At 37.1% G+C, this 18,965-nt stretch overlaps 1 protein-coding gene across 1 annotated transcript in view; it reads right to left on the bottom strand.

Annotated features, from left to right (window-relative positions):
• Positions 1 to 18,965, bottom strand: part of UNC13C (unc-13 homolog C) — a 196,599-nt gene that overhangs the window by 156,190 nt on the left and 21,444 nt on the right. The window contains exon 7 of the mRNA XM_030497645.1: positions 7,139 to 7,205. Coding sequence (XP_030353505.1) covers positions 7,139 to 7,205 — 67 coding nt within the window. The remainder of the gene's footprint in view (positions 1 to 7,138; positions 7,206 to 18,965) is intronic.

The raw sequence follows: 18,965 nt of genomic DNA, 5'->3' as shown, positions 1-18,965 counted from the left end.
CACAGTGTTAAAGATACAACTCTCACATGTAGAAGGAAGAGGAGAAATAAAGACTATGGGCAGAGATGTAGCGGTTTGTTACGCTATTCTAGTCATTCCATGTATCTTAATGGAGAAAAACAATAAAGCCTCAGCAAACCCAAACACCACCACCCCCAGAAACCCAAGCCATACCCCAAACAAAAAAAATACCCTAACCTCAAAGGAGAGCTATGAGCTTTCAGAGACAAAACAGCTGGTCTGTGTCCCTATTTCCAGAATTATGTGACCATGACTTTCAGAGATGATTCCTGGAATTCTCAGGAATAAAAGTCTGTCCAGTGAAAACAGTTAATTAATTTTCATCACTATTTATACGTAATAAATCCAGTGTTAAATAGCATATAACTAGTCTAGATGTTATTTGAGAATTTCTATTTTTTAATGCTTCTATTGAAATGGTGATACTTCTAAACTGATGGAACAACTTTGAAGACATTTATACTTCATGATGGATGGAAAAGCATGACGATTGGAAAAGCTGTCACAGAATTAAGCTACCTTTCTCAATTCCCCAACCTTCCCGGACTGCTTAAGGGGAGGGTATTTCTTCCCTTTCATTAAAGAAAGGCAATAACTGTGTTCTTAAATTTTAATTTAAATATTCTTAAATCCCGTCAATCAAAAAACAATCAGTTCTTAAATCATAATACTCTGATCTAATCATATGGGAGGGTAAGACAGGGACGAGTGGGAAGGCAGCGCCCCCAGCCGGTGACCGCTCCCCGCCGCGGAGCCCATCGGCAGCGGAGCGCGGCCAGGCCGCTCTCGGCGCGCCCCCTGCTGTCGGGCCCGGGACGCGGCTGCAGCGGCCCCCGGGGGCGCTCGCCGTTTCAGGGGAGGTGGTTGCGCCATCGGAGGTACCGACACAGGATGGAAGGGGTGATCACGGTGCTCTTACCGAATTTTGTGTTGACTCAGGGAAAGATCGTGCGCCTACGGCTCTTAATAGAATTTCTAATATACTAAAAATACAGACAAAGGTATAAAATATATAGCATCTACACTTTTTCTTTTATACACAAACTTATATCTATTCTTCTCCACACAAGATATTTTTTCTATACAATGATTGTAGTTCAGTGTTTTCTTCTAAAAAGACGACTTTATAATAAGAGGGGAAAAGAGAAAATAACCATTTGTGAGATACAAATATTGATAATTAATAAGTGCACGATGGAATCCACCTATGAGCTGGTTTAGATTTTATTTCTGATAACTATGATAAGTTTTTTGAAGTCTTAAGATATGATGGCTAAAGCTGTCTCTTATTCTGCACTAAAACTTTTCCAAGCACTGGTTTCCTTAAACCAGTTGTTAGATTTATGCAGTTTGAATTCCCTTAAGTGAAGTAAAAACACTTCTGAGATTTTTCAGTAACAATTAACAAGGAACAGGCAAACCATTTAAAAACATGATAACCGCATCTTCCCAGCTGCAATTTCAACAAAGCTTGGCCCTCATTTCAGAAGGAATAACAGGATGGGATCACAGTGAGAAGCAAATACGGGGTGAAGGGGGGAAGCAAGCCCCAACAACAGCTAGAAGAAAAAAGACCAATAACTAAGCATATTTCAGGAGGAAAAGGGGAGCTTTCTCCCAATCCAGACATATCAAGCACCCAAAGTCATAAGGTTATGCATTTGAAGCAGTAATTTAAGAAAATATATCACTACTGAAATTTAATCCTCATATTATGTTCTCTCCTTATGACTATTTTGTTCATTGTTGCCCTCTAGGAATGTGTTCATCCTAGAGACTATCTGATTTTCTTGTCTAGGAAAGTAGACTGTTTGCTAAAGCATTTTCTAAAATCAAGAATCTGACTCAGCTGCTACTTTTCATGCCAGGATTTAGTTAGATGCATTAGTTTGATGCTTTGCTTTCTATTTTTGTGTTCCTTTATGTTTTGCCATAATTACAACATTTTCTGCAGTAACTGATCTCTTAGGGATATTACTATTAAAGCATTAAACTCTTCATTAATCACAGAAAATACAGTATTGCTGTTTCTAAATATTAAGTCAGACTATTCTTCTACTAAACTGATTCTGGAAAAAAATACCAAAAGTTTCATCAGAATATGAATCTTCATTATTTTTTCACAACCACAATGTAACTAATTGTAGCTTTGTACTTAATGCACAAGAATATGCTAATCTTTGCAGAAATTAATACAAATTGGTCAAGGACTCACATAAGTGTTATAGTTCTGGATTATTCTTACTTTTTTTTCTAATCCTAAAATTGATAATTATCAGATGCATTATGCAAATACTTATTTTTACTCTCAAATTTACATATAAACTTATTACTGGTGCTATTGACAGGAAAGCATAATGAACTCAGAGTAACATAATTTGCCTGCTTTTTCACATTTGCCATGTTATACAGGTCAATTTTTTATTACTGCCTCTTAAAAGTAATTTATTCCTATTGATTCTCTACTCCTTGGTTCCAGATAAAATAACACTTAAAATATTCAAGTGCTGCCTCAGATCTGAGACTACCTGCATTAGGCTTTCCTGGACCTTTCCTGTCTCAGGTCTGTCGGCACATGAATGCTAGTCCCAGCTGAGGAACTGACTGGTACCTTCAGCCTGGGTGTTCAGAAAGCTGTCATTGTAATGTGAGCAGGACAAGATGGGAGGGATGGAGGGGGCAGGCAGACCAAACGGGGAGGGGGCAGAAATAGAGAAGAAAAGTTAGCAGCTCAAGCTGTTTTCAGAAGTAACATCGTGGTATGACAGCTTCGAGAGGGAAGAGGAAGGAGAATCTGAGGATGGCAATTTAATATCAGCAAAGATTAGCCCATTTCAAGGGGTGGCACAGGGATCACCTTCCCTGCTTTCCCAACCCAGTGGAACATGAAAATGGAACAGAAACACTTGGTCTCATCAGGGTGATGCACATTATCAGTGATTAGCCTAGTAACTTCCTAATCCTCGCTTTCTGTTGTTCATATTAAGACATAAATAGTTTCTCAGGACTCTTAAGTCACATTTATCCTGCTTGCAGAGTCTCTCTGCATATGATAAATGTCATTGGAATGAAAGTGACCTAGACTGGGAGAGCTACAGCAGCTTCATTCCACACAACCCTCAGTCATATACTTAATTCCAAGTATATACTTAACAGCACTACTAACAGGACTAACTAAGAGTCATCTCAAGACTTGCCATGAGTGGCAGCAGCATGGAAAGATTCAGCAATAAAAAGCACATCACCAAACTGGAAAAGAAAAATTTCTTCGGTAGTGAATTGAAACAACCAACCCCACTAATTTGTAAATGAGTAAAGAGGGTAAATCACAAGAAAGATCCATAATGATGAAGTAGGAACCCTAAGGCAGATACTGCAAGGGTCCTAGAAGCTGAATGCTTGCAACAAGCCTGCTCACAGTGCCAGTATTGCCTGAGCGAGGGGTTACACCATTTATCAGAAAGCCGGAAGCAAGGTAATTTGCTCTACGGGAAGTCTTTTCCCCCCTGAGCCTTCTCTCTCTAGCCATTGTTTAGATTCCATCAATATAATTCCTTAGTTTTTCAGTGTCTGAGCTGTTATTCCCTTTACCAGGATTCTGAGTTCATCAGTGCTCCATTTGCAGCTGGTCTCAACTCTTTCGTATCCTAGATCTCCTACCGACATGTTTGCTGTTTGTCCCAGTATTTCTCTCTCCTCACCCTGGGACTTCTTTTCCTTTCTTGCCATCACGAGAGGTATTCCATCAACCCTTATAATTAACATATTGGATTCTTGCCTTCACAATACTAACTATTCATCTTTAGAACCTCCACTGCATTCCAAAAGCCAGCTTCTGCCTCCAAAGAATGGTGCCCTTAAAGGACAGCCCAGAAGATTCATATTAACTGGCTTATTTTTCCCCATTTTATCTGAGGCACATGTTCTCACTTGTAAACTTTATCTGATAAAAACCCTGTTGAGTTTCCCAGTCTTTCAAACATTACCTTCCAAGGCCACAAAACACTCTGTAATTCAATTGCAAATATGGTCCAGGAGCTGGACATTCTATATCATGCTGGACATTCTATAACACATTGGCTTAACCACAGGCTACCAACAAACCCAGTAATAAATCATCTAACGCGAGTTCAAAGACAACCTGCAAAATGCTGTAACATGGTTACTCAAAAAAGATTTTGAAACAGAAGGAAGGGAAAGAATGTTACTATGGTCCCTTTTTGAACTGTGAAGCAAAGGAGAGAACTGAAGTTTAATTTGGAAGAGGGTATGTTACATTCTTGTTTGTTGATTTTCTTTTATGACAGCAAGAGAGAAAGCTTAGGTTTCTTACCCCCTATTGTGAATCATGATAGCTCACTTTCTGAAGAGGAAAGCAAAGTGATAATGCTCTTCCTGACCTTGCCTAGCTGAATCCTCAAATAATGGTGCAGCAGCTCATAAAGGTTTCTCTCAGGGTCGATCGTTTTTCCTACCTTCAATTAACTGAAGAAAGCAATTTTTAGCTTTCACATTGATTTAAAGGAGGGGGGAGGGGAATAAATCATAACGTATCTCAACTCAACAATACCATAGGAAGATCTAAGCTAAAATAAGCCTTCATTAACTGTAGCTCTATTCAGATAAAAGACATCTCCATTCTCTTTTCTTTAAAATCCTATTGACTTTTTGATATGCTCCCCTCCCTGCAAAACTTTCAGAGGAAGTCATTCCAGGGAAAAAAACCCCAAACAAATATGCTATTAAGTTTACTTAAAAAGATAGGAAATAAAAGAAGCAAAAGCAGTTCTTTGATCAAAGTTGACATAAGTGTGATTTTATCTTTTCACATAGTATATATCCTGCACAAAAGCCATGAGACATGGAAGATAAGGTGGTGGAATAAATTTTCACTTAAAACATAATCCAATTATAATTAATCTGCACTAGATAGTTTACCAACAGAGCAGCATGAAACTTGCAATTGCTTCCATACAGCCGGTAGCTATATTTATTACTTCTTATGACTTTCCTTCATGTCTACAATATGAGAGTTGTTATCCTGACCCATAAGCTGAATTTCTAATCCATTATCTCTTCTTAGAACTAAGTATTTTAGGTTGCAACCAGGATCAAATCATGCATGATTTTTTGAAGCCATGAATGAAGATCAATCCGTCTCACATGATCTTTTTGAGGAAATAACTGATGCTCTTTGCAAGCATTGTACTCCTTGTACACACTTCTTGTATGTTCAGTGGCCACAACACAAGGGAGATAGGTTCTTGAACTTCTGCCTTTATCAGTGAGTCACCTTTAGTCAAAGTAAACTTTTCAAACTCTACTTTTTGAAAGCCTCAAGGGCAGCTATGAAGTGGCCTTAGAACTGTAAGCCCAATCTCCCCACTTTGACCTTTTACCTTCTTCATGTAAACTCAAGTAGTACAGACACAAGACAGTTGAGATCATTTGTACCATAGAACTGCTTGATATACCAATCAATAATTTTCTTCACATAATTAATAACAAAAAAGAGTGATTAATAAAGACAACCTGGAAAGTCCGTTAACTCCTCAGGTATTTTGAGCTTCCTCTCATAACATCAAGTAACATTCTAAACCACTGTCAACATGTCTTAAAGTTGACAAACCTGCACTGATACTCAATTCACTTAATTGAAAAGAAAATGCACTTTGACATTTGTTTTCAAATTGTCACTATTTAAATATTTCATCTTTGAAATAAATTCACAAAACTTTAAGAAAAGCAGCTTGTTGCTGACAGTCATTTAGCCCAACCAATATGCTGTCACTTGAATGCTACAATTACTTTTTTAATTGCATCAGAATACAAGTTATCTATTCTTAACACTTCATGCAAAGGAAATACCTGTTCATTCCCAGTTTAAGACACACTTGCACACAAAATATTACTTGGAATGCAGGCTAGAAAATTGTTCAAGTGAAAGACTGATTTTGAAAGATTCGTAATTTCTTTGGGCCTGCTGAAATCTTTTAAAGGGAAGCTTCACATTAATCTCATAGCTCCATGGCTCCTAAACAAAGAACGTTTTCTGCTTACCCTAAATTCCCATTGCTGTCCGTGTGTAATACCTGCTTTAGTATTAGTTTATCAAGTTTTGTTTCTGAATAAGACAGTAAATCAATAGCGCTGACAGAACTGAACTACCGATAACTTCTCTGTTAGTGAGCATTCGCATACTGAGCATCAGCACTGCATCCATCATATAGTTAACCATGAATCACAAAGAACAGCATAAGATCAACAGTGAATATTTAATTCTATATAATATTTTTTTTTCTTATATTGGAACCCACCCCAAGATTTTTTTATTTAATGACAAACTGTGACATACAGATGTGTTGTGCTCATTTTGCTAACTACAAAATAAGGCATGTTGAGAAGATTTGCCTAAACAAACCTGTGCCACTATCACAGTTGATCTCTAGGTTATAAGACCAGTCAATATAGTGCCGCTGTTTCATCATCTTTTGTTCACTATTATCACTAAACACAGATGTGGAATGATACAAGGGGTAACTCACAATGAGTAGTCTCCTGCTTAATGTTAGCCTTCGGAATCAACTATTATATTCTGTATTGACCACATAAACAGAGCAAGTGATCATAATAACTTCCCTTAATTATCACATCTAATTACGAGAAAACCTGTTTAGGCAGTGGTATCATCAATAGAACTTAGAAGACTTTTCAGGAAAGATATTAAAACTATTTTCTTAAAACCATTTTATTAACTATTATTGAAGTACTTTCTGAATATCAAAAATTATTCAGAAGCTGTGGTTTTTTGTGTTAATATGCAACACAGATAAGACGGCCAAACTACATAATTTCTCATGTATCTAAAGGAAGTTTCAGAATCTCATCCTTTTTTTTTTTTTTTTTTTTTTTTCCAGAAGAAGGGAACTACACAGGTTTAAGAACCAACAGAAGGAATTGTCTCTACTATCAGAAACTCAGCAGCCACATCCTCAGGTCCTGCTGAAATTGAGTAGCAGTTTACATGAACTAGAAATGTTATGCTAAAATCTCCCTCCATCAGAGAAAATTCTTTAAATTACAGGAACAAATCAGCAGGTTTAAGAGCAGCTCTTACCTTCTGAATAGCCCTTGCCCATCTTGCTTTTGCAAAATTACTTCCATCATCTTGACCTTTATTTTTCCTGGAGAAAGGGGCGGAGGGAAAAGTACTTGTCAAAACAGCAAAGTCGGGGGAAAAAAAGAACCAACCAAAACTTTAAGAGCCCTAATAAGCCTATGGACAAGCAGATTTAAAGTCAACTAGAATCATCACTCATTTCCTCTGTACATAGTATCCTCTCTCTATATACTAGAAAACATTAGCTCTGTGCAAGATATTCTTAATAGAAAGTTATGATAACTTCTCCTGGTAATTAGCCTAAGGGTTACTTTATACTTAGCAGGAAAAGGGCTGATGAAAAGTCACACACTCTCATCCTCTTATTCAACATGATAAGCTGTTCAGTGAGTGGATTCACAAGTGGCTTTGCTTTGTCAATATTAAATCCAAACAAGCTATGGAAAATAATGGAGGAAAAGATTTCATTATGTTCTATTTAGGCCTTAACATGGAAGATTTCAGAACTTGCTGACAGCACACTCAATCCCACTGTCCATGTCATTGATGAAGATATTAAACAATATTAGTCCCAATACAGACTCCTGAGGGATGCCACTTGTCACTGGTGTGCATCCAGACATTGAACCACTGACCACTACCCTCTAGGTGTGACCATCTAGCCAATTCCTCATCCACCAAACAGTCCATCCACCAAATCCATCTCTCTCCAATTTAGAGAGAAGGATGTTGTGGGGAACTATGTCAAAGGCTTTACAGAAGTCCAGATAGATGATATCTGTAGCCCTTCCTTTGCCTACTGATGTTGTAACTCCATCATAGAAGGCTGCTGTGTTGGTCAGGCAGGACTTGCCTTTGGTGAAGATGTGCTGCCTGTCTCGAACCACCTCCCTATCCTCCATGTACCTTAGCATAGCTCCTAGAAGGATCTGTTCCATGATCTTCCCAGGCACGGAGATGAGGCACAGGCCGGTAGTTCCCGGGGTCCTCCTTTCTACCTTTTTTAAAAATGGGTGTGATACTGCCCTTTTTCCAGTCGCCAGGGACCTCACCTGAGTGCCGTGACTTCTGAAATATCACGAAGAGTGGCTTGGCAACTACATCAGCCAACTCCCCAGGACTCTGCATGGGATGCATCTTATCAGGTCCTATGATGCTTATTTTCAACTCCAGACCACTTTTTCCAGTAGACAAATAAAAGTAACAATCAAAGAAAATCTGATATTCCTATTTCAAGCAGCTTTGTTTCTCTCCTAGGATTTGAATGTTAAAATCAAATATAACAAGTTCAATTTTTTTAAGTTTTGATAATTAATATTTTGTCTTATTACAATTGAAGATAAGGGTAGAGACATTTCTCTCTGATGTCTCCCCATTTATTTCAAAGTATCATGCCACCCTCTACTTGGGCTGTTAGTTGATAAAATAAAACAGAACATTTATTGTGAAGATACCCCAGACCTGATGGTGATTTGACTGTGAAGTTAGAACACGGCATACATGTAGCTGATTCCATATACAGGGAAAAATAAGCAGACACTAAACAGTAACTACAGCAAACCATGTGGCAGTATCTCCATATGCTGTTTTTCTCTAATGTAATATTAAATCGCACTTCCAAAACAATTCCCATTCATCCAGGCATTCTGACGCAAGTAAAATATGTTCAAGCAGAGAAGACTGGCTCGCAGTAACCCCTCTGGATTATAGGGGGTTCCATTCATTCTAAGAGTATACTGGCTTGAAAAGATGTGATCCCTGTCCCCTATATTATTAACAGGGTAAAAAAGAACAATGCTAAAAAGAATAGATTTCCCAATTATAGTGACTCACAAATCGGGATTACAAGGTCTTTACCATCAAATGGCAGGAGGAGAGAAGAAAATAACAACAACAACAACAAAAAAAAGCCAAAACAAAAAAACCCAAAAAACCCAAAAAGCCAAACCAAACCAAACCAAAAAAACCAAAACAAACAAACAAACAAAAAAAACCAACCAAAAAACCCACAACCCAAACCACCAAGAGAGGGGAAAAAAACCCAATCCCCCCCACCCCCAAAAACAACCTCAACCAAAAAAACCCCACAAAAAACCCCCAAAATGAAACCTTTGAATTTCCTCAGTAAAGGTATATCCTTGTGAGACAGAGCTAGCACTATCACAAAGTCTTTGCAAACTGCACTAAAGGAGTTACTGAGAAGACAGCCTAGAACTATTTCTCTATCTCAAGACCTGAAATAAAGCTCTACATGGGAAACAAACTAACAAGCCAAACAAAATGAAAACATCACCACCCCCCAAAAAAAAGCCACCAAAAAGAAAATCTTACATTTCATCAGGTAAAAATCATGAAAAGAACTCTATCAAATCTTCAGAATACTAATCTGCTGTGCACTTAGTTGCCCAGACACAGGCCAGTTATAATGAGGGCTCATTATTCAGCTATTGCACCACACCTGTGAAGAATGTTGGCTCAAGCTCAAAAATGCTAATTCAGTTCATGGCTGTTAAACACAGGTGCAAATACTCTGCACAGACTCTACCACTCTTGCAAGAATACAAACAATTCAAAGGATAATGCCTTGTAAAATAACATTTAAACAGCAAAATAAAAGTATACAGTAAAATTCTATAGGTACAAACTAGAGAGGACAGTAGCAGCCTCTCTACTACATAAAGTTGCGGAGTATTTATATTATACTTCAGTGATACCCTTAAGTTCACACAAAAGTACTTAATCATCTTGGACTTTTGGAACAGTGTTCTTTTGTTTGAGGAGAAAAATGTTCTCTCTGATACACTGAGTGCACATGATGCAAACTAAGTGTGAAGAGCCTTGCCTTCCTGTGCCCTCATCTCTGAAGCTGCGTTGTTTTCAGGCTCCGCCTTTTTCCTTTTCACATCTATTCGCTTTTTTTGTAAGGTAAATCAGCCAAGTGATACTAGTAATTAGTCCACCCCATCCTGCAGCTGTTAACTAGACTGGAAATACTAGGTAATATTTAACCTTAGGAATTATTAGGGTAATCAACCTCAAAGTCAGTTAGAGAGTTGGTTGCCAATGTTGATTCAGAAAGAAAAACCGGCTTTCTCCACCTTAACTGAAAGTAAGTAGGAGAGTTGAGTATTCCTAAGGTTTGAGGCATAATGTACACAGGCAGACAAAAACATACAACTTGTTTGGAACACTTCTAGAAAGTCATTGGTCTGATCAGACTGCTAGCAGCACAGGCAAGTAACATAGTTCAATACACTTCTCCTTATGCCACATAAACATATGCAGACAGACACAGTAGAATTTTTTTACCTGTCCACATCCTGCTGACAGAGTGATTAGTCCAGGATACACAACAAATGATGGTTAAATTTCTAATTGGAGCTATTAATACTAATTAGTTAGCTGGCAGAATACAATTTCTTAATACTGAACTAAGCCTTCAGATGACATGTTTACAGGAATTCTTAGTAGCAAAGAGCACCAGATACTGCTAGGAATGATCTGTACTACTAACTGAATGATGTACAAGGAACATATTTTGTTCCAGGCAAATACATTGCTATAATTTTTTTAAACAAAGAACAATACCTATATACCTTAGGGGAAGTTTAGATTAGATACAAGGAAGAAGTTCTTTACAGTGAGGGTGGTGAAGCACTGGAATGGGTTGCCCAGGGAGGTTGTGGATGCTCCATCCCTGGTGGTGTTCAAGGCCAGGTTGGACAGAGCCTTGGACCACATGGTTTAGGGCAAGGTGTCCCTGCCCATGGCAGGGGGGTTGGAACTAGATGATCTTCAGGTCCTTTCCAACCCTTACTATTCTATGATTCTATAACAGCCAACTAAGACATCTTTACACAAGCATAAATAAGGGAATCATAGCTGATAATTAGAAGAGCATTAGTTCCCCATGGCCGAACAACAAAAGAGCTTGCAAACAAACAAACAAGTGCCTTAAGAGTGTCTGAAAATCATGCTGATTCACTGTTCCTACAACATAATGCCCAGCTGTCATCTCTGAACCAGTACAGTTCACAAGAACAATGAGAAAGGGAAAACTAGAAAAGAAGCCTCATAGTGAGAAGTCCAGCAGTATTCAGATATGATGAGTTGAGCAAGCAGCCTAGGTCAAAGCTTTGATCCACCATGCATCAAACTTAGCAGACCTCCACATCTCCTAGCCATAAGGATCAAAATAACTGATCTTGTTGCAGTCAATTTACCAACAGAGGACAAATACACACAAAAGGAATGCACAGGCTAGATAAACATGAGAGCTGTTCAGCCTGGTTTATCAAAATCCAAGGATTTTTAATAGAAAACAGAAGTTACACTGACACTTCTATTTAATAAATGTTTTGCTGCTCAATTATGTCGCCCAAATACATTGGCCTAGTATTTCAATGATGATTTGCATTTTTATGGCACTTCCTGTAAAATTAAATCTCACTACAGCCTTCAATGTAAAGCAGTTAATTACACAGCAGTTGCAGCGTGGCCACAGACAGACAAATAATGACATCCCCTGAATGCTTATTTGTTTGCAATAGGCAGTCCTGAACATCTGCATTGATTTCTAACTATTCATCATTAATGTTGATTTTGTCAGCTTTGAATATAACTGGAAATAAACATGGGAAGAAAAACTGAAATAATTACACTCTATTATGAGGTTTTTTATTTGGCAATATCCACTCCCCACTAGCAACAGTCATGCTGGAATCAATTTCTTGTGCTTAAATCAATCTCTAATGGACAGATTGAGCAGAGCTGTGCTTGGGTGGTATACTACCACAAAACTGTGATTCTTGATGTTTTATTTTGTTTTTCTTCCTTTAAATATGCTTTTCAGGAAGTTCTGGTAATGGTCATTCCTGTAAGAATATGGGATAAGGATGCTGATGGTAATTTCTAGTTTTATTCTGCATTCTGTTAGAATTCAGAAGGATAGGAAAGAATAAAGATGAAAAACAGCTTCTATGTTCTTTAGAAAAAAAGCATTTTCAATACTCCGTTTCTGATGCTGGAACTGCTGAAACATGCACAACTTCATGTGCGTTGGAAGTATATGATAAATTCCTAAGATACTTGAAACTTTTGGGGGAAGATTTACACATCTGTTACTCATTTAGACTGCAGCAGCACAAGTTCTTTGGGCATATGTTTGTTGGCGCAGTGAAGCACTAGATGAGAAGTTGCTACCACAGCCTTGCGCATCAGGCCAAAGGGACTTCAGTAATACTAGATACATCTCAGCTACAATTAACTTGCCCTTGTTAAGAGATTATCTGAAGCTGACTGCACTGAAATAGTTGAAAACAGAGTGATTTTGACTTACCTCTAGAGAGAATGAAGTTGTAAGGTATGCATTTATCCCCACAGATGAACTCATATTTTTTCAAAGTTCTAATATTTCCTCCACTTCCCCCCCCCAAGATTTTCATAGGCATAATGCACACTGATGTTCATATTTTGCTGAAAGATGCCTATCCCCGCTTGCTTTTAAAAATACCCTGAGCCAAATCCATTATCTGCACAGCTGCTTTAGATAATGCATCAATAACTGCAGCCTGGTTACCCCTCCTCTTCCTGGGCATAATTAACTATTTGTTGCAAGTAAAGTACTTTCCCTAGCGTGTTTTCACCCTTCAGACTACACATTCATGGCTTGTTGCTGTCTCTGCTAAAGCTGATTCACAAGGGCACAGCTTGCTTTACGAATTATTTTCCAGTTAGGTTATTTTAGTTTTCTGACTTATACCATGACCTGTCAAACTTTAGCTTCATCTCAGATAGAGAGATAGCAAACTATTTCGTATAGCTGAGAATTGGTACTAGGAAAGGGAAATAACTACTACTTAAACTTCTGTATTTGACAAGGTCATTAATTTGATACGCAATGAATTTAGTGTAAGTGGTCCTTGACCTGAGTTTTACTAACATAATTACAATTAATTAATAATTTAATTACAATTAATTATACCTATGTTTCACTGCCATCTTTTGAGTAATAACCATCATAGTAGTATTCAAACCCCTTGCATGGGCTTAGAGCCATCCTGTGACATACCTACAGTTATTAGACCTGAATTCAGTGCTCTAAGGATTTCAAAGGACTGACCTCTGGGTGAAATACAAGTTTTGCCATTGACATGAGAGGAGGTGAAATCTCACTCTAAAACAGCTTTAATTAATGGAGCTGGACAAACCACATGAGCTCAAGATTAAAGATAATTTCCATATATGAACAGGACAGCAGCCAGAATAAAGTGTCAAATGAAAATGAAATCAGATAAATTCTCTTCATGATCCTAAAATGAAAAATTTAACTGCACCAACAGAGGAAGAAGAGGGGTAAAATCAAACATTTTGTTTATTGGGAAATGGTAGTTTAGAAGGATTAAATTGATAACAATAGAGGAACAGAGAAGATCAAGCTTTGAAAAATGTTCTAGAACTGAGGGATCCTAGATTATGAAGTCTGCTTTGTCATCTTTGGGTACTTCATTTTTCTAATGCAAAAACAAGCAGAAAGGCATGAAGAAAGTTGCCATTCAAGACCTTTTGTTAGATCCTCTGTGAAACAGCTTCATTTATACGACCATTTACGTGTTGTGACAAGCTAAACGCTCTCTGGGGCACAACCCTATAGTATGATAGAGGAATTCTATGCCACTCTGACAGCAACATGCTTAAATATAATAATTTTGTGAATCTTCAGTAGTTAGAATTCCATCAATACAGAACCCAACATACATACACAAAAAGGCAAGATGTTTTATATAGAAACTTGAATTTGTACTGTGAACAAATACTTGGACAGGGCTTACATAAGGTGACAGAAGAATACAGCATTTTATTAAACTTCTGAGAAAAATCACAAAACTATTTTAGAATAAACTTAGGTGCATAGAATCCTACTTCTACGAGGTCACTTCAAATATTTACACTTAAAAAAAAAAAAAAAAGATACATTTTGGATTCAACAATTGTGGGGTTTTTGTGGGTTTTTGTTTGTGTTCCCCCCCCAAGCATTCATGTGCACCTTTCTCAAAAGGTTTGGTTTCCAAGACTGGGTGGCATTCTGTTTTCATTATGCTGGAGAAACTTACTCAATTACATTAAGCCTTATTCTGAAGAACCCCTGCAACTGAAAGCCTGGTGCCTACATGTGTGAAAACATGTATGTACGGTGATCCATGCCTAAACTATCTAAATTCCAATTCTTACCACCCAAAGCTGTGAACTGTACTGAAAGCTGTCATTCAGATCAGTCAAAAACACAGCTTGTGATTTTGATCTTAGTAAACTTACTATCGTGCCAGTAAGTAATAGCTCATTTTTCCCCTACACTGCTATAGAACAGTAGATTTCAAAACAGATTTTGTTTAAAGTGTGTCAAGACAGTAAAAGTCTTAAAAGGACCTCTAAGCTTTTCTGATGACTACAAGGGTACTACAAAGTAGTCTTGCTACCTGAGAAATCCTCTCAAGATACATTATATATTCAGCACCGCAATAGGTACCTTCATAGTTTCCCAAGTGCAAAATATTTATCAGAACAAAAGAACATGCAATTAGGACAGAAACTCACTGACAAGACCACAGGTTATCACGCAAGGCAGGTGTCACAAAGAAACGCATGTTGGTGTGAATGAGACATTAGCAACACACTCTTCTGCTGTCCAGTGAAGTGCCAGCTTCTAATCAATTTTGAAACTATCAAGGTATCATCTTGGACTGTTCCCAGAAAGAAAACAATGTCTAATTGGCACTTCAAGAAATTTCATTAATAACTCCAGATTTTGCCTGTGTTTGCCACTAAGCAGCTAATTGTTCATCACCTGTTTCACACCTCTTTCATTGCCATAGCATTAAAAACACTGTTTTCTTCTAATACATGCCATTAAAAAAGATAATGTGGGTAGTTTTTCCAAATTACACTGGAAATACATTTTTCTTTATTCAACTGAACTCAATCTTTCTTGCACATTATCAGGTTACTGTATTCATAACCAATCCCTAATCTTTCAAACTTTAAAAAAACCCTCAACATCAGTGTTGTGAGTCTTTGATTGTATACGCATGCAATAAACAAAATACGTGACCTCTGGAAACAGAATGGGCTATAGAGTATGTTATATCATATTCCACATCTAGATCTCTCCCTCCATTCCTAAATAAATCTCAGAAAAAATATCCAACATGCAGCTTGTTTTCATGTCAAAGCTGTGAAATTCCTATGTCTAAGAGAAGTTTCACAGAAGCTGTACTGTGCCTGTTGCCTGAACTTGGCCTCATGCATGAAACTGTATGAGTATTATGAATTTATGCCTGAAATAGATCCTTACATGGATTCAATCTGTCTCTACCTCTGAACTAAGTGAAGCATAGAAATACATAACTACTGATAATCCATTATGTTGAATAGTTGTAAGATTTTTTAATTACTTTTTTAGCTGATGAAATGATGTAATAGAAATTATGTAATAGTTAAAAATAAGAACAATTTTTGGAAGAATTTATTCTTCAGAAACTCTCAAATGGTTTAAGAACATGTGATGTCATTGCCCTCCTCCTGCACTAGAATGTTGAATGCTTATCTAGTGTTTTACCATAACTGTTACTTTTTGGTGCAAAAAACAGAGCAGGATTTGTATTAGGGATCTAATGCTGTTTCTGTTTTCTCCTTCTACCCAGGTTGATTTGCAACAAGGAATAGCAATAACAGAAGAAGCTCTAGTGCTCTACATAGACTTCTTTAGATTAAAGCATAGGAAAATTTTATATGAAAGCATGTATACTTATATGCTGTAAATTAGATCTAATCTGCCTATCTGCCTGTATTTTAGTCCTCTTTAAATAGACTATTGCACTGCAAAACATGATTGTGTTTTAGTCCAATCTTAATCTGTATGTGTAGTGTCTGCACATATGTGATCAGTGTTTTCCCTGACCTTCAGCAAATGCTGCACTGTGAAGCAAAAAAAGCTGCCTGCCATCTCTCCACATCATAGGCTTATATGGCTTTTCTAACCTTGAAATTTGATACCCAAGTCAGAAAGGAAAGCGTTTCCAGGGGAGATTATTTTACTGTTTGGGACTACATTTGAGACTACTGCATAGCAACACATAGTTACTCAGAGTTCAGGGAGGACAATTTGTTCAGTTAATCTGGTTAGTCATATATCAATGATTGTAGGCCACAGACAATATGCTAGAAAACTCTGCACTAATAATCCACATCAGTACTTGAAATTCCATTTGAAAAATCCATACAAATAGGTAATGAATTAATGAAAACAGGAAAAAGAGTAATATGAATTTCTAATAAGTAGCTTACTGCTTTCATTATAAACCAATCAAAATTCAATCAATGAGTTTGTAACCAAGCAATTCCTATACAAATGTAGTAAATTAATTCAAGTGAAGTTTACCTGGCATGTGAATGTGTCAGGATCTTTCAGGGAAGCAGTTTAAAGATGAAATATGGCACAGCACTACGAGCCTAATGAAACTTTTCATAAACATTTGCTTCTCTTCCCATGGGAGCTCTCTTTTCTCCTATGTTGTATAGCTCTTTCTGTTGAGTTCTTGTGCCGCTACCTGAAATGACTGCATTTTGCTTTGTTAAGAGAAGTCTTGCGCAGGGGAATTTCCCTGCACGAGAACTGATACCTGACTTGATTAGTTTAGCTTTTCTATACATGAACAGCATTTTTAGTAGCTTCAAGGGAATACTTACAGAAATGGAATATACATCTTCTACACACCACTGTAAGTATTAGATAAACTAATTCCCAGAGGCTGACAAGGCTACTTACTTAAATAAATTACTACTTATGTAAGTAATGCCTAAGTAAACTGTGTTAACCTTTATAACATGTCAACCTCTTGGGAATAAAAGATGAAATAACTGCATAACAGTAAAGTTAAAAAAGTTCGTGAGAACAGAAACATCTCAGAAGGCATAGACCTTAACTAATCTAAGACAAAAAATCCAAACGCCTTTCCTATTCCATTCACACGTAAATAATTCATCATGAATAATGTTATTACACAGAATCTCAGAGGAAGTCAGAGTGATTTGTCATTTATTACAAAAGGTTCTCACCACAAACAATACAAAACCAAGAATATTAATAATGAAGGCAATTAAAGCTCAATATCAGGTCATAACAGTATGCAAAAGAACCACCAGAACATTCACAATAGCCACAAGCAAAATGAACAAGTGTGAAAAGATTTAAAGAAAATAGGTATAACATCTGATGTCTGGGAAGAGCAAAACAGTATGGACAGATAGGAACAGACACTGGAGGAAACTAATATTCATGTCTGCCATGTGATAAAGGTATTTACATTTCATTTTAATACATAACCTATTTTAGAATTATATTTTGTAGGGTTTTTTTATATATACTGCAGAATATCAAACTTGGCTGTGCCCTTTGTGCCAGAACTAGACACTATACCTCTTCTCCTACAGGAATTTTCTCCATGATTATCTCATTTCTAGATTGGAATACAAGGTCATGTGTAAAAATAAGGAATGACCTGAAAAATACGTACATTTAACAACTGTGCTGTATTAAACCAATTATCCAAAATACAAAACCTCATTTTCACAAGTTATTCAGAGCCCCCAAGCAAAGCTGCTGAACAGTTTGTCAGATAAATTCCTTTTAATTCCAAAACAAAATTCCTGTCTTTACAGAGACATAATGTGGATATATAAAATTCTTATTTTTTAAATGAGAAATAATTTGGACTATTAAAATAAAACCCCCCAGTTTTATCAATTTCATTTATCATCAATAACTAATTAAAAGAAATCCACAGCAGTAATTTCCAATCAATATTTAGCATGTCTCTGTCAGGGCCCTGAGTATACCAATAGACTTCATCGGACCAGCCTCCCCGGGGAGGGGATCCACGAGCCCTGCAGCTCCATTTAAGTTCAGTACCTGCCTGAGGTTCTGTTCCAAGAGGGACAGTCTCTAGCAAGTACAGCTCTGCCTACATACTCACTGATCTAGATTCTCACTTGTGGACTCATTGCCTAGCTTGAGCTTGGCTCTGTTTTTTCTCACAGAATCATCAATTTTCTAAATGTTTGTTCTCAATTCTCTCAATATCCTTGTTCTCAGTCTTTAAGTTTTGTCTACATACTGCTAACTGCTATTTATCTTCTTTTTCCATGTTTTTCACTCAAAATTTTTTAACATAAGAATATAACTTGTAACAATGGTAAGGTTGACAATTATAAACAAAGTAGAGGCATATAACAAAACCCATAAAAACCTCTTGGACTTCAGATTCTCTGTATTTATGATACTTAGTACTCTCCAACCCCAACTGTAACCTTTTCTATACTTTCCCTGTGAGAGAGCTACTGCAATATTCTTTAAGATTCTTCAGAAGCTTTTTTGTTTGTTTTTAAGTAGATTTTGAAAGAACTGGTTTTGTTCCAAGCAAAAGCAATAGTTCTAGGCCACAAAATATCTAAAGGGAAAAACCACATTTGAGAAAAGCAGGAGGTGGAACTGAAAGGGCAGTAGAGCAGAAGGGATCATCAATGAGGATGCTAGCTTGAGTGACAGATGAGAATAAAGCCTGGGGAACAACGGAATGAACTCTCAGCACTATAGTGCTATTCTAAAGGGCTTAATTTTACAGAAGACAGTAAGCCAGTACTGCAACAATTATTTCTTATTAAGATCTGCCTTACTGTAGTAAAATACATTTATATTATCATTTATTTGCAGTTTTAAATGACTGATATATAAAACTAAACCAAACATCACCTGAAGCAGAATGCCTTC

Source organism: Strigops habroptila, chromosome 9 (genome assembly GCF_004027225.2).
Source record: "Strigops habroptila isolate Jane chromosome 9, bStrHab1.2.pri, whole genome shotgun sequence".
Lineage (NCBI taxonomy): Eukaryota > Metazoa > Chordata > Aves > Psittaciformes > Psittacidae > Strigops > Strigops habroptila.
Note: the sequence above shows the minus strand (reverse complement) of the source record. Positions and strands in the feature narration are given on the sequence as shown.